General features: G+C 52.7%; 2 protein-coding genes across 8 annotated transcripts in view; both read left to right on the top strand.

Moving 5' to 3' along the window:
* FAM83F (family with sequence similarity 83 member F) overlaps window positions 1-6,386 on the top strand; it is a 35,854-nt gene extending 29,468 nt beyond the window's left edge. The window contains exon 5 of the mRNA XM_050805900.1: window positions 5,864-6,386. Coding sequence (XP_050661857.1) covers window positions 5,864-5,913 — 50 coding nt within the window. The 3' untranslated portion in view covers window positions 5,914-6,386. The remainder of the gene's footprint in view (window positions 1-5,863) is intronic.
* Window positions 6,387-20,835: 14,449 nt separating this feature from the next.
* Window positions 20,836-21,590, top strand: part of TNRC6B (trinucleotide repeat containing adaptor 6B) — a 284,641-nt gene continuing 283,886 nt past the window's right edge. For all 7 annotated transcript variants that reach the window (XM_050805810.1, XM_050805808.1, XM_050805807.1 and 4 more), the window contains exon 1: window positions 20,836-21,056. The gene's annotated coding sequence lies outside the window, so the exon portion shown is untranslated. The remainder of the gene's footprint in view (window positions 21,057-21,590) is intronic.

The following is a 21,590-nucleotide window of genomic DNA, read 5'->3' as shown; positions in this document are numbered from 1 at the left end:
CTGCGTGTCCCTCCGCATCCATGTCCCTGCTCTCACCTCTCGGGTGGTCGCGGCGGCCCTGCCCCTGCTGCCGCTGTTTGGTGCCTGCACACGGTGCCCAGGAACCAGCCTTGCAGACACGGACGGGGCCCTCGGGAAGCTCCTCTCCAGGGCACCTGATGCTGGGATAGAGAGAGAGAGGGAAGAGTGAGGGCAAGGGCACGGACAGCCCGGAACCATCACCCCGTTCCTCGTCCATCCTTTAGACAAACATAGAACAGCCTCCTCCGGCAAGTCCTCTGCCCACCTGGGTGGGCCCCCAGTACCTGCAGCCCTGAAATTCACACACCTTTCCTCTCCCTCCCAAGGCCTGGGGGAGAAGCAGCAGCTCCTCTCCTGTCTTTCGTTGTTTTTGTTTGTTTTTAAGACAACGTCTCGCTGGAGTGCAGTGGTGCAATCACAGCTCACTGCAACCTCAACTTCCCAGGTTCAAGCGATTCTCCCACCTCAGCCTCCTGAGTAGCTGGGACCACAGGTGTGTGCCACCAAGCCTGGCTAATTTTTTAAATTGTATAAACAGGGTCTCACCATGTTGCCCAGGCTGGTCTCCTGGCCTCAAGTGATCCTCCTACCTCCGGGCCTCCCAAAGCACTGGGATTACAGGCAAAAGCCACTGTGCCTGGCCAGGAGCTCCTCTCCTAAAAGGCCCTTTTTCATGGCCTCCAGCCTCCCACACCATGGCCAAGTGGGGCTGCTTCAGTGTTTCCCCTCAGGCAGCAGCAGCTAAGCAGCCAGGACTGCATGTGTGAGAAGGTGGGGCCCGGAGAGCATGGGACTCCCACGGTGGGAATCAGTGAGAACCTGAGCTCCTGCCTTTGGACCCCCACACAGGGCAAGTGTCCCCTTCCCCTGGTAAACGTTCAGAACCTCCCAGAGCAGCTGCCACCTGGCTCTCAGCTCAGGACATATTGCTCGCTGTACCCAGGACACATCTGTCCCCTCCCTAGGGCTGTGTCCTCATCTAGAAGAGGACGGGTTGCACCAGGGAGGGTTTCCGAGGTCCCCTGGAGTTCAGATTCTGCCTCTGTTCTTTCTGTCTGTGCTGCCCTCTTGTCAAGGGAGAACCTGGGTTGATGACAGGTTCTGTCATAAGAGAAAAAATAGAAAAAGCTCAGAGCTGACAGCCTGTAAAATTGCTTGATAAGGAGTATATAGTTGTCAAACAGCATGCAAATTTTTGCAAACCCAGGTGTGGCCTTCGGGAGAACCTTAGGGAAGTTGCTTCCTCCTTTGGGGCTGGGGATCCAGCTGGGGGCCACGGGTGCCCAGCGGTTTCAAGGTTCACGGCGCCCTCTAGTGGCAGAAGCTAGGCACCTCTTCCTTCTGCATCTTCCCGCCCTCACCTGCTGGGAGTGCTCATGTCTTCTGGAGCTTCTGTGCCCTCCGCGAGCTCCACACAGGCTGCCTGGGTCAGGGACCCCCAACCTCACAGAGCAGCCTCAGTGGAGAGCCTTGGTAAAAATGCAACGAGGCCAGGCGCGGTGGCTCATGCCTGTAATCCCAGTGCTTTGGGAGGCCAAGCTGGGAAGATCACTTGAGCCCAGAAGTTCTAGACCAGCCTGGTCAACATAGCAACACCCTGTCTCTTAAATAAAATTGTTTTTAATTAACTGGGGGTAGTGCCATGTGCCTGTAGTCCCAGCTACTTGGGAGGTGGAGGCAGGAGGATCACTTGAACCCGGGAAGTCGAGGCTGCAGTCAGCTGTGATTGAGTCACTGCACTGCAGTCTGGATGACAGAGAGACCCTGTCTCAAAAAAAAGTAAAAGCAATATGAATTTTAAAATGCAACAAACACGCTTTGGGAGGCCAAGGCAGGTAGATCACCTGAGGTCAGGAGTTCGAGACCAGCCTGGCCTACATGGTGAAACCCTGTCTCTACTAAAAATACAAAAATTAGCCGGGCATGGTGGCACAAACCTGTAATCCCAGCTACTTGGGAGGCTGAGGCAGGAAAATCGCTTGAACCCAGGAGGCGGAGGCTGCAGTGAGCTGAGATCGCGCCTCTGCACTCCAGCCTGGGTGACAGAGCAAGACTCCATCTCAAAATAATAATAATAAAATTTTTAAAGATAAAAATAAAATCCAGCAAATAGAGTCTGTACCGCTGGGCGGGGCTTAGGACTCTGCATTTTAAATTAGGGCCCTCATTTTCCAGTGTAGCTCCCCCAGTGTAGAGGGTCCTCAGACCAGCAGACTCCGCAATGACTGAGGAGACACAGATGAGGCCCTGCCCTTGGAGTGCTGCCAGCCTAGGGGAGGAGGTCCCTGTGCTGTGCCTGAGACCCCACCCAGTTCCCCCAGGGAGATGACTGGGAAATGGCCAACACTTTTGAAGTGGCAAGAGACATGGTGCCATACGCCATCACACGGAGCTGGCGTCCTCCTCACTGCCATCCAGCCTGATGATAGCATCTCACAATGAGACCCCCAAGGTTCGGCCTGGCCAGGCCCTGTGTCCATGGCCGCCCAGGGTGGAAAGGGCAGTGTGGTCTCCTGCCTCCCCGGCCTTCTGCAGATGTCATAGCCATCTCCAGAAGGCTCGGGTCGGCACCGTTTCCCTGCACCTTTAAAGACTGTTGGGGCCGGGCGCGGTGGCTCACGCCTGTAATCCCAGAACTTTTGGAGGCTGAGACGGGCAGATCACCAGGTCAGGAGATCGAGATCATCCTGGCTAACACGGTGAAATCCCGTCTCTACTAACAATACAAAAATTAGCCGGGCATAGTGGCACTTGCCTATAGTCCCAGCTACTCAGGAGGCTGAAACAGGATAATCTCTTGAACCTGAGAGGCGGAGGTTGCAGTGAGCAGAGATCGCACCACTGCACTCCAGCCTGGGCGACGGAGCAAGACTCTGTCTCAAAACAAAAAAACAAAAAAAAGTGTTTGGAAGAGCCAGAGCCCCAAATAGAGGACCGACCCTTTCCCCTGGTGTCGTGGGGGCCGAGAGGAAGATGAGAGCAGCAACTTGCTTCCCAGAGTGCCTCAGGGTCCTTCCCAGAGTGCCTCAGGGTCCTTTCCTGCCCCAGAGCCCCTGGACCTGTGCTTTGCTTCCCAGTTTCTCTGAGGTGACCTGCAGTGACAGTCCCCTTCCGGAACTCTCCTGGGGTCCCTGGATTTATGTGTGGATGGCCCCCTGGCTGGCTGGCAGTCTGTAGAGCGTGGCTGCCAGGCTTCTGGACTGGGGGACTTGTTCTCCTGTGTCATCCCTTGGGGCTGCGGGTCTCAGATCTCTCTCCTGCTCTTGCTGCATCTGGTGCATCTGCTGCTGTTATTACTGTTATTACTAGGATTGCGCTAAACCCCTAAGTAGCTCGCCATTGCCGTCTCATGCATTTTATTCAATAAATATGTATCTACGAAGTGTCTGCTCTGTGCCAGGCCCTGCTGTAAGTTCCTGGCACAGCCGTGAACAGAATGGACATGGTTCCTGCTTTTATGGAGCATGTTACCCTGGGCAGAGACCAGGATTGTGAGGGGATGGCCATTCTATGAAGGGTGTCAGGGAAGGCCACCCTAACCAAGGAACCTCAGAACAAGACTTGAATGGAGGGAGGAGGGCCCTGTGGACATCCGAGGGAAGACTCTTCCTGATATGGGGAATGCGAAGCCCTGGAGCCTGTGCATGAAGCTTGCATGTCATTGTCCTTGTCATGGCTTCCGTGTGGGTGACCTCTGCCTCCCTCTTGCCTGCACTGCCTTACCTGGCAGCAAACCAGATTGACTGCAGGTCCCTAGTGCCCCAGGCTGCCACCCTCACCCCATGCTTACGTCACACGGCTTCACTCTGCTGAGCCGCCCCTCCTCCCACCCTGCACCCATTTTCACCTCCACCTTGGTGTCACTTCTGAAGCTCCCAGGCCTCGCATACTTTGTAAAAAAGACTATTCTGGCCATTTATACACCTTCCCTGTTCACCTGAGCAGTGCTGACTCCCCACACGTGGTCAGCTCACAATACGTGAGCACTCAGGGAATGACAGGGGACACACAGTTTGTCCTCAAGCCAAGCCAGTTTCTCTGTCCTGTCCGGGGCTAGGAAATGAATTCTGAGTCTAGGTGCTCTCTCCAGGCTTTCACCCTGCCTTACAAAAAAGTGGGGAGCACGGTGCTGGTGAAGATGGGCCCTGCCCCTGCCTTACCCAGGCTTCTCCTGGAGGCAGCCAGCCGGGCGGTGTGCAGGCTTGGGAAGCAGCTACCCCCTCCACCACCCGCCATTCCATGTCCAGCTATACCACCTCCCCTGTTTAATGATCCAGAGGTTGATTCGCTTACCTGCCTCCAAAATGCTGCTGCCTCTGGGGAGGAACTGACATCTGCTTAGTGGGCCACGCAAATGAAACCAGCTAAGGAGGGGAAGTGGGGATGGTTGTATCCGTTGCAGCAGCGAGTGAGTCTAGGACGGCTGCGTTTCATCCCGCTAGCAGAGCCACCCAGACGCGCTCGGCATCACCGCGGAAGGTGACCCCCAGCGCCTTGGCCATGGAGCTCTTTGGGTACAACCTCCTGCCCAAGGGTGGGGGAACACCCTTAATGAGGGTGCAGCTGGATTTGTGGTCAGTCCCGAAGAGCTCGTTCAGTCTGCCTGGATGGATGAGGCCCGAGGCCGTGGGTCGCAGTGCAGTGGGCAGGAGCAGCAGCCTGTGTGGCAGGGGAGGGCTCCAAGTTGGACTCTGTTTGGTGGGTCGTGCTCATGGCCCAGGAAAGGAGGCAGACATGGCCTTAATTAAATTCACAGCTGAAGTGATACTGGAAGGTTGTGTGAGCACCAGGGAGGCAGCCCTTGCTGTGTGGGGGAAACTGGCAGGAAATAACACGAGTGCCTTCCACCTGTGGAAAGGCAGCTGGTGCTCTGCGGACACAGGCTCCCCGCTTCAACGCCCGACACCTCGCAGGCCCACAGGTGTCAGGCCTGCCTTGCTACTCCCCCACACTCCCTCCAGAGGTCCGAGAGCAGGAATCCAGCCAAAGGAACCGCAGGCCTCATCTCAGGACTGTAAAGGGAGTGGGAAGGAATGGTAGAGGCCTGGGGAAGAGGAGAAATCAGCTTCTCTGGCTGGAAGGGGGGCAGCTTTCTCTCCCCCTTCCCTCCCTACAGGCAGCGCGTTCCTCTCCATCCTCCCCTCAAAGCCGCGCCCTAAGCAGTGTGATCCACCCCATGTGGCAGCTCTTGGCCAGCGCCAGCCCTTCCTGAGGCGCCAGCTGTCCTTCCAGCCTAGGAGGCCTGTGGCAGGAGGAGCTGGAACTGGGCTGGGAAGGCCAGGTTCCGTCGCTGTTGCTGGCTGGCTCTGGGAGCTGTGGACACCTCAGCGGTGGAATGGGGCAGCCGGGGAGGGGAACCGGAGAGAAGGACCACAGTCTTACTTTGCAGGCTGTGGAGCTGCCATGTATTAGCTGGTAGTGAGCGGCCTCTTGGCGAGACTTTTGTGTATGTGTGTGTGAAGGCAAGTTTATTAGAAAAGTAAAGAAACCAAAGATTGGCTCATCCTTACACACAGCAGCCAAGACTTGGAGTTGATGGCTGTCGTCATTGATTCTGCGGACTGGATCCTTCCCCCACCCCTCTTTGGTCAGGAGATGGTGGTCACCTTGATGTCCCACCCAGTGGGGCTCCTGCCGAGGCTGCTGGGACAAGCAGAGTCTTCCCTTCTGCTTTCCCAGGTGCCCTCTACTGACTTGCTTTCCAAATCAGCAGCTTGGGAAGGAGACAGTGACCCCAGCCCCTCAACTGGAGATGTAGACAGCACACAGGGCAGGGACTGAAGCTGAATCCACCGAGTGTTTCACATACATCCTTCCCCGCCTCTGTCCTTTGCCTCTGCAGGTAAAACAAGTCCCAGTTCTGCCAAGCCCAGCAACTGCGTGATTTCCTGAGCTGCGGGATGGTGGTGGGCAGGACGTGTGGATGTTCGCCTGCCCTGCCCTGTGTCGTGGAGAGCTCAGGTCGCACACTGCACCAGTTTGCACATCAGACTCCAACTGGCCTCCTGCCTTGCAGCCTCTGTCCTGGTCTCAGGGACCCTGGATCCCAAATGAGAGGGTCCGAAGCATCTCAGTTACACGCCTCCACCAGACTGTCGGTGGCTGGGCAGGGGTCAGTGCCACGGCCTCCTTGTTTACATGAAGTGGAAGCTTGACCAGTGTCTGCTCGCCTTTGTGCCCTGCCCCCTCCGCTGGTCGCCGGATGGGGTGAGGGCCATTCTTTAAACCTTAATGGGATGGGGTATCTGGGGCAGCCGCAGTGGCTTCTCCTTTCCCAGGCTTCCTGGTGCTTCTGGTTCCCCCCACTGCTCCCCACCCAAGAGATTGGTGGAATAAAAGGGAAGAGGGCGGGACCCTGAGCCTGGGATCCCAAGTTCCAGTCTTGCTCTAGCCGCCGACCTCCAGGTGTAAGGTGCAGCGGGAACTGCAGGGGCACTGGCTGCAGGGGTCTTCCTGGCCCCGTCCCTGCAGGCTCCTGAACTGGACTTGAATGAGGGGAAGATCCCACGGCCTCCCCCAGCGAGGGGCAGAATTTGATGCTGCTGTTCTGAGAGCACTCATACTGAGGTCTCTTTCCCTGCCGGTGCCGTCCTGGCAGTCTCAGCGTGAGTGGTCCCGGCCTCCTCGGCTGCTGCCTGCTGCAGACCTATGTGGGGGTCCTTACAGTGCCTTTACCTGGGACTGTTCCTTCCCTCAGTCAGTAAACTTTGGTTTACAGCCAAGGCAGGGAGGGGCTTGGCTGAGAGGGGATTGGGGGTATGGGAGGCTGGGCCCTGAGGACAGGAGCATTTGCCTTTTTTCCCCCAACTCTAACGGGGTCCTCGGACCCCTTCACCAACCAGGGCTTCCAGGTTACACTTTGGCCAAAGACGGGCCTTCGCCTCCTGCAAGAGTCAGGCCATGTTTAGGAGCCTGTGCCTCGCCAGAGCAGGTCAGCCTAATTGCCATGAGGCTGGGCCGGGAGACCCAGGAAGCAATTCCACTCTGCCCTCCCCACTTGGGTGACTGGAGAGGGCCGAGGAGAGTTTGTGAATGGACCTGGGAGAAATTGCCAAGCCGCAGACTCTGTGAGCCGGCCCTGCGGGCAGGGCGATGGGGGATCCGAGCCCTGTGAAAGAGCCATGCGGCAGTGACCTCTGAACCAAACTCTCATCCTCTTTCTTTCCGTCTAAAAAACCCTAGGACACTACCAGCACCTGGGGGAGAGGTACAGATGTCTGCAAGGCAGCTGATGTGAGAGCCAGAAAAGGGGCTGCTCTGGCTGGGCTGTGAGAGCCAGGCATGGCTTCTGAGGAAGCAGGAAGTAGGGACCACATGTGGCGGCCATTGAGGAGACCGATCTCTCTGGCAGTGGGGAGGGGAAGGGAAAAGAAGGGTGAGCCTGTCCCCAGGGTCTTCTCTGTTAATCCCAAGGCTGGCTTCTAGGGCGTGTGGAGAAGGGGCTCTGGCCCACCTCCCCGAGCTTTTATGAAGATGAAATGCTTCTGGGAAGTACTTCCTTAGGTACCAAGGCCAGGCAGTGTGGCACGAACTCATTCTGGAGGGGAGGGAAGGGAGGGGGGAGGTGGGGTGTGGGGGTGTTACACCTCAGCTCGAGGGGGACACCTTGAAGGTATGGGACATGAGATGTGTAAATTGCAATGGGACAAAGAGATCACTCTCTGGTGTGGAGGGTGGGTGCCTCTGGGGATGAGGAAGGTGGCCTGGGGAAGGGACCGGCCTCCAAGCAAGTTAGCCAAGGGCATCTGTGCCTCCCTTACCAGAAGAGCAGGCCCTGCTTTGTCCCTTTACCGCCTCTAGACCCAAAGCACACCCAGGTCCCTCCCCTGCCCTGACATCTAATCTGCAAGGATCCCTGATTGGAATCTCCAAGTCACTGCAGCCTTAAGCCAGGCCTTCCTTTCTGCCTCAGTTTCTCCATGTGCCAAGATGGGGTTTTTCACACTTTCTTGGTAGAAATGATGGGGAGACCATACGTTAGAGAGGAAACAAGTTGGCATAGTGGGAAGAGGGCCAGCCACAAGGCAGGAGTGCCCAGGCAGGGTGCCTCTCCCTGCTGGCCCATGTCCTCATCCTTATAGCAGTGTGGACAAGATGGTGTCTGGCCCCACCCGCTCCAAAAGGCTTGAGACAGAAACTGAAGTCCGAGATGGCAAGGATCTTGAACTCACAAAATGCAGCTCTTCATGTTTGCCTGTCTGCCTAGGCACCGGCCCACTCTGTTCTGCCTCTTGGCTTGTCAGCTGTGAGTACGCCTGCCCTCTGTTCCAGCACTTGCACATACTTTGTGAAGTAGTCTCTTACTCATCAAATCTCAAGGGGACATCTGGCCCTCCCAGTTGGATGGCAAGTTCAAGGGTGGATCATGCCCTTGGTCCCTGTACAGCAGCTTCCGCAAGGCTGGTTACACTAGAAGGGCTCTAGGAGGAATAGGATAAAGCAGCACTCTCTGGGCTGGGGTCTGGCTTCACTGCCCACCACTGCACACCACCACCAAGCTGCTGTCTCACTTTCTGAGTCAGCTTCTGTAGGGTAAGTGTTCACAGCTGGTGCAGCTCTTTGGGAAGCCTCACCTTCCAGTGAGCTGAGCCCCTGGTGTGGCTGCCACACTTGCTTCTGCCCCATAAGGGCAGGAAGCACAGGACTCCTAGATGGGTCTGGGAGCCTGCCCCTTGTGATTTGACAAAACTTCCCATCTCCTTAGCTACCTGTCCTTAGGGTATGGTTAATCCTATCTCTAATCCCTCGAGGGCTTTCAAGATAGCCTCTGTTAACATCACTACGATCTGTCTGGGTAGAACTTTATAGAAAGCCTAGGCAAAAAATGAGACCCAGAGATATGGAAGAAACTGGCCAAAGAGGGGAAATGGGCTATTTTTTTTTTAAACTACCGTATTGCTTTTCTCTTTTTCATATTTGTTGAGCACTTGCTATATACCAGTCACCGTGCTGGATGCTTTAGTAACATGAAGGTTTCAAACTAAGAAAAGCTGAAGAAAGAGCCCTTTAGAAAGTTAGCAGTTTTACCGTGTATTGGGGGAGTGGGCCTGATAAAGTTGTATGATAAGAGGCACAGGTAATTTTGTTTTGTTTTGTTTTGTTTTGAGACAGTGTCTTGCTCTGTCGATCAGGCTGGAGTGCGGTGGCGCCATCTCGGCTCACTGCAACCTCCACCTCCCGGGTTCAAGTGATTCTCCGGCCTCAGCCTGCCGAGTAGCTGAGCTTACAGGCATGCACCACCACGCCTGGCTAATTTTTGTATTTTTAGTAGAGACAGGGTTTCACTATGTTGGTCAGGCTGATCTCGAACTCCCGGCCTCAGGTGATCTGCCTGCCTCGGCCTCCCAAACTGCTGGGATTATAGGCATGAGCCACTACACCCAGCGTGGCTAAGGTTCATTATCCCCATCTTTCAGATAAGGAGGTACACAGCTCTCCCCAGATCCCACATCACAGAGAATGCAGGTCTGAGCCTGTTCCTTGAGCTCAGGGTCTCGGCAATGGTGATGCTTTGGAGCCGCGGAATTCTCTGTTGGTTACGGGGCTGCCCTGTGCATTATAGTACGTTTAGCAACAACCCTGGCTTCCACCTACTAAATGCCACTAGCACCCCTTCAGATGAGACCACCAAAAATGTCTCCAGATGTTACCACATGTCTCCTGTGGAGGGGGGTAAAAGTGCTCCCGTTGAGAGCACTGGCTCTTTTCTTTGCGGTCCTGGCCTGGCGGCCTGTACAGGCCGTTTCTCTGAAGTGTTTCATGCACACTCTGCCCTGGGTACCTCGGATACAGCACTCTGGCCCAGACAGGTTGGCTGACTTGCCTGAGACGCTGCTTCCTGGGAGACGCAGTAGCATCTTTCCTTTCTGTTCTGGTTATCTTGCTTAGTTCTTTACCACCTTATATTCCTCCTGACGGTGTCTTTATGTACACACATCTGCCTCACTCCACTCAGCTCCCTGTCAGGTTTCCTGCCAGTCTGTCCCTCTTCCTTCTGGCTCAGCTACTTCCTGCACAGACAGTACGACTGCACATACCTGAGTGTGCCCAGCGGTGGACCCACCTCCAAAAGCAGCCAGTGCTGACAGCAGAGAGCCTTCCACACTCAAGTCAGGCCAAGTGGGAATCGCTACCTGACTGTCATGACCACATTCTCAGTGAACATTGACAAAGCCCCCTTAGCAGCTAATTAGCCCTGCCGTGCACTAGGGATGCAATTTCTCATCTGGCGGTGCGCCACACTCCTGCCTCCCTGCCCAAAGGACCCAGTGGCTGCTGCTGATCATCTGCACTGCTGTTCCAGGGGCAGGAGGTTTGCTGCAGAACAGGTGACCCCAGATCAGTGAGCGGAGCCAGCCCAAGGTTGAGTGAGGAGAAGGGCAAGAAGGGCAGGCACAGCCATGAGGATGTTCTGGGGCTAAGTAACCAGGAGATCAGCCCAGAGACCTTGCACAGTTAGGCAGGCCTGGACTTCTCGCCCTTCCCCTTGCAGCTTCTGCCCTCCCAGCCAGGGACTGAGGAAAGCCCTGCTTCTAGATGCCATGTGCTGCTACCTGGCACGATAGGTACCCATCTGTCCTTGGGGTTCCTGAGCCTGGAGAGCGTGCTCTATAAGCACTGGTGCCTCACTGCCTGGCTCAGCTTTGCAAGCACGATATATGCTTAATACCTATTTGTTAAAGGATTGAAGACTGCCATTCAGTACAGAGAATGAGCCAGGCGAATAAACAGGAGGTGTCATACAGGTTCTAGAATCGGTCATGATCCTTTCGGTCTCATTCCTGACTTCTAACACCATATATGCCAAATGGGGTACTGCTGTGATTTAATTTCTCAAGGACTGGGTTTATCAAAAGTCCTTCCAGATCTAATCCTTTCCTCTAGGAAGGCTTCTCCTTTCCTCCTGTGTCTTAAGTGCCTGGTCTTCATCTCCTGGGTGGTCCAGACTAGGTGGCACTGGGCCTGCAGGCCTCTGGCTGCTCAAGGATAGCCCTCTCTGCGTGCTTCCTTTCAAAAGCTAGCATAGAAAGGAGGGCCCAAGGTGAGGAAATTTGTCCAAAGTCACCCATTGAGTCGCAGGAAGGGCTAGAATCTGGTTATCTGGACTGTCCTAGAGCACTTTCGCAGCGACAGCCAGCGGGAAACAAGTTTTCATCTAGAAAAATGGCTAGAAGTTAGGGCATTGCCTGCAGTCACTGAAAAGCAGCTTTAGGAGCAGATGTCCACGTACTAGAAGGGCTAGGGCCTGCCATGGAAGCCAGCAAGCATATGGGAGCTGGGGAAGGAAAGGAGCAAAAGGCAAGAACAGGTAGGATGTCCACGGTGCCCACGGTGCTGTGGGCACAAGCAAGGGGGAAAGAGCCCATCGTGTGCAGAAAACCATGCGTCATGATTCTTATTTCCTGTTGGCAGCTTTGACTCCCTGCCTCATCTCTTCCTGGAAGTGTCTTGGAAGTTAGGCCACTGGACAGGGAAAGGTTTGCCGCAGTGCTTGCAGGCCTGCACCCATTTTTTCATCCAGTGGATGTTTACTGGGTGCCCAGCCTGGGGCTACATGGTGACCGAGGAAGGCATGGTTTTGAGGTGGTGTGCCTGCATGCCGCTTGCTGTGACCTTGGCCAGGGCGCGTGGCAGAGAGAGGACAGGCTTCAGAACAGGCAGGCAAGGGCTGAAATCCTATCTCTGCCACTGAATAGCTAATGACCTCAGCAAGCTATTTCACATCCCTGAACTTTCCTGTTTCCTCATGTGTCAAATGGGGATGATCTCGAGACAACTCTCCACAGTAACCACGCAAAGCACCCAGCACAGGGGCTGACACACACAGCTAGGTGTCGCAGGAGCCTCTGGGGGTGTCACCTCCAGTGGCTTATTTTCCTCTTGTGATCTTCTCTTCTAGATCCTCCCCATGGGTTCCCTGTGAAAATTACCACTTTCATATTGAATCGTTGCCACACAGGGCTAACTGCTCGTTCACCTGAAGGAAGCTACAGAGCTCAAGTTTCTTTTTTTTTTTTTTTTTTTTTTTTTTTTTTTTGCTTTTTTAAGATGGTCTCGCTCTGTCACCCAGACTGGAGTGCAGTGGCGTAATCATGGCTCCCTGCAGCCTCGAACTCCTGGGCTCAATGAGTCCCTTGAGATATTCTATCCTCAGCTTCCTGAGTAGCTAGAACTACAGGCTTGCACCAACACTCCTGCCATAATTTTTAATATTTTTTTTGTAGAGATGGGATCTCACTGTGTTGTCCAAGCTAGTCTTGAACTCCAGGCCTCAAGCGATCCTTCTGCCTTGGCCTCCCAAAGTGTTGGGATTACAAGCATTAGCTACCACACCCGGCCAAGGCCCAGGTTTCGACAGAAAGGGAGAGGAAACCTACCAGAGATGCCATTTCTGAGCCACCCTGCTTGGCAGGGACCTGTGTTCCCCTCATGCAGGTCCATCCTTAGAGGGCTGTGGTTTATCTCGTTGTGCAAAAGTCCGACAACCTTTCTGGGTTGATAGTTTGTGGCAAAATAAACAATTTTAGTTTGTTTGGAGAATCTTTTGTATACAAAATACAAATAAAACCTAAATCAAAGAAACAGAGCACGTCTGGAGAAGTCTGCCAATCCTTCTCCAAGCCACGGGGCTTCCCAAGCCAGGCCTGTACTCCTCATGTAGATTCCACACCCCGTCCTGCTGTCTTTGTCCTTCACACTAGTGACTACAGCCTGGTGGGACGGGGTCTAGGGGCCACAGTCCTGGTCCTGCACTGGTGGCCCTGGGGAGAAGCCTTGGAGAACTTGGAGAAGCCCACGCGGCTGGCAGCATCATGGTGAAAGGCTGACACCTTGTGGCTGGCTGGCAGCGTGCGTCCTTCCTCCCCTGGGTCAGCTAGACGGCCAAAGCAGGGATCTGCAATCTCCTTCTGTAGTCGGCCAAAAAGTGAATACTATAGGCTTTGCAGACATGCAGTGTCTATTGCAGCTACCGTCGTAGCACTGAGGCACCCCTAGACAATACAGAAACAAGCGGATGTGGCCATGTTCCATTGAAACCTTATGAATACTGAAATTTGATCTCATAATTTTCATATATCACAAAGTAGTAATATTCTTTTAAAATACAAAAACTGGCCAGGCGCGGTGGCTCATGCCTGTGATCCCAGCACTTTGGGAGGCCGAGACGGGCGGATCATCTGAGGTCAGGAGTTCAAAACCAGCCTGGCCAACGTGGTGAAACCCCGTCTCTACTAAAAATACAAAAATTAGCCTGGTGTGGTAGCACATGCCTGTAATCCCAGCTACTCAGGAGGCTGAGACATGAGAATTGCTTAAACCCGGGAAGCGGAGGTTGCAGTGAGCTGAGATCATGCCACTGCACTTGCTAGACTCCATCTCAAAAAACAAACAAACAAACAAACAAACAAAAAACAAAAGCAAAAACCAGTCTTAGCTCACAGACCATGCCAAAACAAGGCAGTGGGCTGGATTTGGTCCTCAAGCCCAGGCTTGCTGACCTCTGGCCTAGGACACCTCTCCTTTATGCCTCCGCTCCCAGCATGGACTCTCAACTCTCATGTTTACTTTGTCATTGTTCTGTCAAGAGGAATTCCCTAGTCTCACTCCTCCAACTAGACCACTGCCATTAAGCCTTCTTCTGAACAGAAATTCTGGAGTTGTTCTCACGCATTTCATGAACTTACATAAGCGCCCATCAGGTGCCCAGCCCTATGCTGAAGTGCCTGCAGAGCCCAGAGGTTTCACCAACTTCTTTTTTTTGGAGATAGGGTCTCTGTTGCCAGGTTGGAGTGCAATGACGTAATCATAACTCACTGCAACCTCAAACCCCTAGGTTCAAGTGATCCTCCCGCCTCAGCCTCCCAAGTAGCTGGGACTAGAGGCATGTACCACCCTGCCCAGCTAATTTAAAAAAAAAAAAAATTAGGGATGCTATGTTGCCCAGGCTGGTCTCTAACTCCTGGGCTCAAGTGATCCTCCCACTTCAGCCTCCCAAGTAGCTGGGCTTACAGGCATGAGCCACTGCACCTGCTCAACATTTAATTTTTTCATTCATTCGTTCGTTCATTCATTTGTTCAAATGAACTTGAGAACTTACTGTGTTCCAGGCACTGTGATAAGACAGACCTGGCCTTTACCTTCAAATGTTCAGAACATGGTTAGGAAGATGGACACTGGGAGGCAAGTGTTGTGATGGGAAAGCACAGTGGGTATAGAAGCCCAGAGGATGCACTTAACCTGGGGGTGAAGATCAGGGAAGGCTTCCTGGAGGAGGAAGTAATCTCTGAGCCGACACCTGAGGAGTGAATGAAGGAGGGGACAATGAGGCAAGTCATTCCAGGGAAAGGTCCAGAGCCTAAACAGAAGTCTTTTATGAGAATTATGAGAATCACAATTATCGAGGACACAGTGAAAACTCAGATAACTCAAATAATAGGTTTTGCCCGCAAAGCCTTCCTGCCTGGTGGGTGAGACAGTCTACAGCAAGCTGCTCCAAGGATATGGAGAAAAAGGTCCCTCTGGCCCTGTAGGATTGGTTATTACTGAGCCTGGAGTGGGCAAAGTCCAGCGAGTGCTCCTAAGGCGGGGATGGGGCTGCCTTCACCACAAGGGTGCTCAGGAAATCTGCCAGGGGAAGAGAGATGTGGGCCTGCCTCGGCTGCAGAAGCCCCTCAGAGGAGGAGGAGGGGCTTAAACTGAGCTTTGAAGAACGTGTAGACTTGGGGACAGGCAGAGGAAGAGGAGGCATCGTAGGCAGCAGAAACCGCATGGAGAAACTCTGCGGAGAATGGGCATGGCCTGGCTGAGGGGTCCCTGGACAGGAACCAGCCTTCCCTGTGCACCTGCGCCTACGAGTCTCACAATAGCCCCAGCAAGCAGGTGTTATTTTTCTCAATTCTACCAATTAAAAACTGACCTTGGGCAACTGCTTAACCTATCTCTGCCTTACTTTCTTCATCTGTATCTACCTCTGAAGGTTACTATGAGGAGTGAATAAACTCATATACAATGCTTGGAGCAGAGGCTGGTATTGGAGCTGGTTTCATGGGTGTGCAACCCATGAACCCCATGCTTTCATTTTCCACTTAGTCCTGCCTGGCATAGTATGTGGTTTTTTAATTTGAGATGGAGTCTCCCTTTGTTGCCCAGGCTGGAGTGCAGTGGTGCGATCTCAGCTCACTGCAACCTCCACCTCCCAGGTTGAAGCAGTTTTCCTGCCTCAGCCTCCCAAGTAGCTGGGATTACAGGTGCATGCCACCACACCTGGCTAATTTTTCTATTTTTAGTAGAAATGAGGTTTTGCCATGTTGGCCAGCCTGGTCTTGAATCTCTGACCTCCAGTGATCTGCCCAACTCTGCCTCCCAAATTGCTGGGAGGATTACAGGCGTGAACACTACGCCTGGCCTGGTATGTGGTTTAAAATGTTAGGTTTTATCATTATCTTAGGTGGAGAATAACAAATCTGATTCAATATATTCATTTTAGAAACGAGGAAACTGAAGCTTGGATAGTTTATGTGACTTGCAAAAAGTCAGGCAGCAAACAAGCTGCAGAATGAAGGCTGGAGATGGAGAGATGGAATTCTCATCTTAGAGGCGAAAGTAGGATAATGACCCAGCTGAGCTCGCTGAGTCCCACAAGCATCGCACGCCCCCAGAGACAACATAAGGAGAGAAGTGCAGACAGACTCCTTTGAAGGAGTTTGGAGAAAAAGCTGGTAGGGAAAAGAGCATGAACAGTTGTAGAGGTAGGAGGAAAGCTGGCTATTTGGGGAAGCAAAGAAAAGATTCTCAGAGTAAAACGTATTGGTGAAGCCATGGAAACAAGGACTGAGAAAGTCTCTTGGATCTTGGCCACAAAAAGGTTATAGATGAGCTTAGAGAAATGCATTTCAGTAGAGTTAGGGCTAGAAGCCAGGTTCAGAGAGAGAAAGAACGAGAGAGCACTTCTGTGGTGGAGATGGCCACAGGTCATTATTTAAGAAGCTAGGATAAGAAAATAGAGAAGAAAAGGAAGGAAGCTATTTGAAGGGAGTGGGAGAAAAGCCAGATCTCAGTTGGGAAGTGGAGGAAGGACCACCAGAAGCGGTAATTTAGCCAGGAAGAGGTGTACTTCTTTCCTTGAGTTTATAGGGGTAAAGAGGATGGGGGCTGAGATACTAAAGACTACGAGGACAACTGTTCATTGAGGGCTAGTTGTCTCCCCAGCTGCACTGTGGGGTTCCCAAGTTAGACATCCGAGAGGCAATATAGCAGCGTGGACAAGAGCTTACTCATTGGAGTCAGACTGCCTAGGTTCAATGTTAGCCCTTCAGTGCCTACATTTTCCTATCTAGAAAATGTGGATAACAATGGTTGTTGTGAAGATTAACTATCCACAATCCACGTAAAGCTCTCAGTAAAGTGTCTGACACACAGCAAGCGTCCACCAAAGGGTAGTTATTATTAACCGTAATCCTGGTTCTCTTGCAAGCCTCCTCCTGTGTGTCTAGCATTGGCCAGCACACAGGAGGGGGTCCAGTGTTTGCTGCTTAACCAAGTCGCTTCTCAGGAAGTGTGGTCATAAAAAATGAGAGGTGATTTAGAAGGTGAGACAGACGCAAGGGATGTGTTGCACAGTAAATGCTCCCACACATGCAATAAATGCTTAGAAGCACGTCCTCTGTAATCAGCACTCTCTAGAGAGTTTCCCTCCCTCATTGCGCTTGGTCTTTGGCAATGGCTACACCCACTGCCCAAGCGAGCAGTATCAGCTGTCAGCTGTCCCCTTGTCCTTTGGATCAGATTCCTTTATAGGGATCTTCCCATTGTTATAAGCTTCAAGAATTGGAGAATGTTTAACGAACACTTCCAAATTCTTCATAGCTATGAGGGGCCAGTGCAAAGGGCGGAAGTTCTCCTGTGCCACAGAAATTAGAGCTGGAGCAGATCCAGCTTGCTATCCCCCCTTCCCCCAGCTTGTGGGTTGTTGCAGAATCGTTCACAAAAATTCCCATTGCCTTGGAATTTGTCCAAGCCCAGGGCAGGGATCACAACACAACCTCTCAAGGGAAAAAAAGAAGGCCTGTTGCTTGAGATGGCTCAGAGCACTTTTGGTAGCCAGCCAAGGCAGCTATCACTCATGAAATCTGCCTTCCCCTCCAGCAAAAAGCCAACTGTATAGAACACCACATATAGAGCGCTAAGAATAGCACAGCGCTCCAAGAACATAGTGCACTTGGCCTGCATACAAGTGTGCAGGGCTTAACGAGTCTTTTTACTCTGAAAGCTGGGTGGGTTGGAACAAACAAACAGAAAAATATTTTCCCCAAGTAGCATGCAGAGAGGAAATGAAAGCGAGCACAGGAGAGTACCCTGGCATAGCATTCTCTGACCTGGGCTGCTTTTTCAGGGTATGAGTTGATTCCACAGGCACCAAAGCATGCCTGTAAGCCCTACGGTGCAGATACCCTCACCCCATTCATTGGCTCAACATTCACACCAGGCTGAGCAAGCCCCAAAAGTCCTGTCATTGGCCGTGACAAGAATTGAAACCCATCTTCTTCACAATAATTATTTGATTGACAGATTGGCTTCCTTCCTATAAGTATAGAAAGCAAGGGCAGGTTCCATCCAAAGCCACAGTTTTGGGTGATGAGAGCTGTCAGAGCCCAGAAAAGCCCCTGAACCACATCCCACTATTTGTTGGAAGAAGAAACTCATCTGTGGGCCTATTCATAAAAGAGTCTGGGAAGATAAGGTCCTTAACGGTGTCTGGATGTAATACATTATGGGAGGCTTTTACTTTATAACTTTCTATATTGTCTAAAATATAGAATATTATATTGAGTTAAAATAATATTTACTCAATGTAACTTTTTTTTTTTTTTTGAGACAGAGTCTTGCTCTGTTGCCCAGGCTAGAGTGGTCGTGTGGCTCACTGCAGCCTTGAACTCCAGGCTCAAGCAATCCTCGCATCTCAGCCTCCCGAGTAGCTGGGACTATAGGCGCAGGCTGCCATGCCCAACTATTACTTTTCTTTCTTTTTGTAGAAATGGGCTCTGCCTGTGTTGCCCAAGCTAGTCTCAAACTCCTGGCCTCAAGCAGTCCTCCCCGCCTTGGCCTCTCAAAGTGCTAGGATTATAAGCGTGAGCCAATGTGCCTGGCCTCAATGTTACTTTTATGATCAGAAAAACAGCCATCTTATTTGGAAATTATTTTCCTATTCTCAAGGGGACAAATACAAGAAGGTTTCAGGCATTTGCTTTGTCTCTGGGAGGGAAGGCACATTTGCTTTGTCTCTGGGAGGGAAGGCACAATGAGGTGGCACAATGACAAATAGCTGAAGCCTTTATAGACAAAGATTCTAAGAAGAGCAGGCTTTGGCCATCTCTGGATATTCCCATTCTGCTCCCTGCCACCAGACAGCAAATGTTGTAGGTCACCACACATCACCAGTCTCTTGCCTAGCTAACCGTAACTCATTCTTTAGTTCTCTCTGTAGATGTCACTTCTTCCGGGAAGCCATTTCTGTCCCTCCGAGATGGAGTCCCATGTCCCTACCATTTGCTTCCAGGGCACCTTCTCACAGCACTGCACCATGGTTATCTGCTTATCTGCAGGACACCCCTACTAAACTGAGGTCCTTGAAGGAAGAGAGAGTCTATTACTCATCTGTGTAGCCTTTGTAACTTAGTAAAAGTGCCTGACATGCTCACTAAACATTTACGGAATAATTATTTATTTGGGGGCCTTTTACCATCAGAACAATGTGAAGGACACAAAGATGAAAAAGAAACCATCTGCTTCAAGGTACTTACAACTGAAATGTATCAAACAATTACCCAGAAAGTCAAGTACCAAGTTAAAATAGGGGTCCAAGCAACCAACTTTGAAGGTTAGGAAGGTTTTAGATTCTGAATGTTTCTCATTCACTGTGTTTTTGAGTTCAGAATCCCCATACTGGAAGGCTAATATGGGGTATGTGCATACAACTGTACGGATTCACGTTCTTACGACCTGTGTTAGAATTTGACGCATGATCTTTCTTCTGTCTTTCTTGCATTGGCCCTAGGAATACATGCCACTTACTCTTAATGGACTTTTGTGAAATACCTTGGCTTCATTTGCTGAAAGGCTCTAAGTGTTGAGCATCGTTACTATGTTACAATGGTTGTTTTATTATTAAAGCAGTGCCTGGGAGGTTACACAACAGCTTGGATCAGGAAGCGAAACAAGGGCGGTGATCCCACTGAAGCTACAGGGGATGGGGATTTGGGACGGTAAAATGTTAATTATCCGAGATGGAATGTGGGCTAGAGTCCAGCGTTGTGCTCCTGGAGATCATTTCGGTCCCAAAAGCTCACGGCTGGCACTCTGGCAATGGGTCCTAAGCATCCTGCCCTCCTCTGGCTGAAATGTTGGATTCACTTCGATGAAAGCTGCTCCAGAGAAAGAACCCAGTGGCCACCAGCCAGGAGCACACGTCTTGCTCAGCATCAACTATCCTGGAAGACTTCCAGGAGCTGAAGGGCTGTTCTCTTTGCATGCAATAAATTATTCATTTCTAAGACGATTTGTTCTGTCTCTCTCTTTAGACTTGATTTCTCCTAGTTTTCCAGCTCTTGAGGACTCTCTCCAAAGAATGAGTTGTAGATGGTTGGTCAGGGGTTGTGAGTGGGGGGGGGGAGGCTTCACATAAAAGGATGGCAGAAATGTCTACTTTAACTTAAAGGGGAGAGGAATGGGTCCTGGGGAGGAGGATGTGGTGGAGGCAATGACAACCTCTCCATAGTAAGTCCCCAAAAAAGTCACTTCCAGAAACTGAAGACTTTTTGAGTTCCAAATGAAAGTTTTTAAGATGCTGGGTTGACTGACAGTATATCGTCTAAGGTGGAGGCACTAACGCATAATAAAAAAGAGTGACGTCTCTGGAGTTTGACCCAGGACCACATGCCAGGCTCATCAATTACTTTGTATCTGGATGACCTTGGGCAAGTTTTCTAAGCTCTCGCCAGCCTTAATTTCCCATCTATAAAAACTGGATACTGCATTACTCCCAGGTTTAACCAGATAATGTTTGTGAAGAAAGCAGTCCAGTACTTGGCACAAAATAGGCATGCAATACATGGGAGTCACTATTATCGTCAACTACTGGCCAAACAACTGGAGTTGACCCCAAATCCCCAGTAAACAATTAACCGTAGCAGAGCGAATCCGGATCTGACGCACCTATTTGCCCAATAAGGTGCCAGGAAATAACACAGTGGAGTCAAACCAATGGTATTAGCTCTTGTTGTTGGACGGGCTTTCTTGCTGTTCCACCAATAGCTTGAAGATTTGACTGGGGAGTGACATCCTGACAGTCCAATGACACACAACCAGCCCACACTCAGCACTTCGGAGGGGATAAATCAAGGAGCCGGCACGTATAGATTCCGTTATAGGGCAGTACTGGATGGAAAGACGAGCTTAGGGAAACAGCGCCGAGGCAAGGCACTAACTAGCTAAAAATAAAAAGAAAAAAGACCATGGTTGCGCCAAGCGAGCTCGGCGGCCATCATGCTCTAGTTTCCCCTGAGTCTCTTTGGGTCCTCGACCGAGGAAGCGGCCTCTGGGATGCTGAGGGGGTGTGTCCCCGCATGATTGGCTCAGGCAGCTCAGCCAATCCTAGCTCGTTAAACGGGAAGCACTTAACCAATGAGGGGCTAAGGTAGCAACGAGGAATTGGAGGGGCGGAACGACAGCTTGACGGGCACAAAAGCCAGCCAGTGAGAGCCGGAAGCATCCTCCCTGCGGCCAATGGAGTGGGGCTCTGGGCGGGCCCCCGAGTGTTTGTGTTGTGGTTTTGGGGGAGGGATGCGGAGGGGAAAGTTTGTTTATTTTGTTTTTAGTTTCTGGGGTCCCCGTGCTTCTGCAAGGCGAAACGGGAGGGAGTGACCCCCGCGACCCTCAGTCCCCCTACGACGTCGCCTCCATAGTCTGCGGAGAAGCGAGGACTGCGCGCCTCGCTTCACAGCGGAACGCCGCGTACTTGGAGCCGGCACGGCTCGGGGGTGAGTGAGGTGCGGCGGCCGCGCCGTCCTTCCCCTCCCCCGCGCCCTGCCAGGACGGAGCGGGGCGGCCGGGGGTCGGCGAGGACGCCCCCGGGGGCGCGCGGCGCGGCCCGGGGCGGTGAGCGGAGGCGCGGCGTGTGCGTGTCCTCGCGAGGGAGCGCGCGTGGGGCGGGGAGCGGGCCGGGGAGGGGGCGTGAGCGCGCGCGGGGCCGGTGTGGCCGGCGGCGCTGAGCGCGCGCTCCACGGGAGCGGGAGCCGCCGAGATTTGAGTCGAGGGGCCGGGAGGGATTCGGGGCGACGTCCGGCGCGCGGGCCGAGCGCCCCGAACGGCCGGGGAGGCACGGGCGGGCGCGCGCGCGGCTCCGGGCGTCACGCGCCAGCAGGTGTGAGCTGGGGGAGGGCTTCCGGGTGGGCTGGCCCGGCCGAGTTGAGTTCGCTTCCCGTCTCCTGGGGGCCCCGGCGCGGGTGCACCCTCCCGGCCCGCGGAGGCGCGTTCGTCCATGGCTGTCGGTGGCAGAGGGAGGCGTCAGGCCT

This window comes from Macaca thibetana, chromosome 10 (assembly GCF_024542745.1).
Source record: "Macaca thibetana thibetana isolate TM-01 chromosome 10, ASM2454274v1, whole genome shotgun sequence".
NCBI classification, from domain to species: domain Eukaryota; kingdom Metazoa; phylum Chordata; class Mammalia; order Primates; family Cercopithecidae; genus Macaca; species Macaca thibetana.
This window is presented reverse-complemented; position numbering and strand designations above follow the sequence as displayed.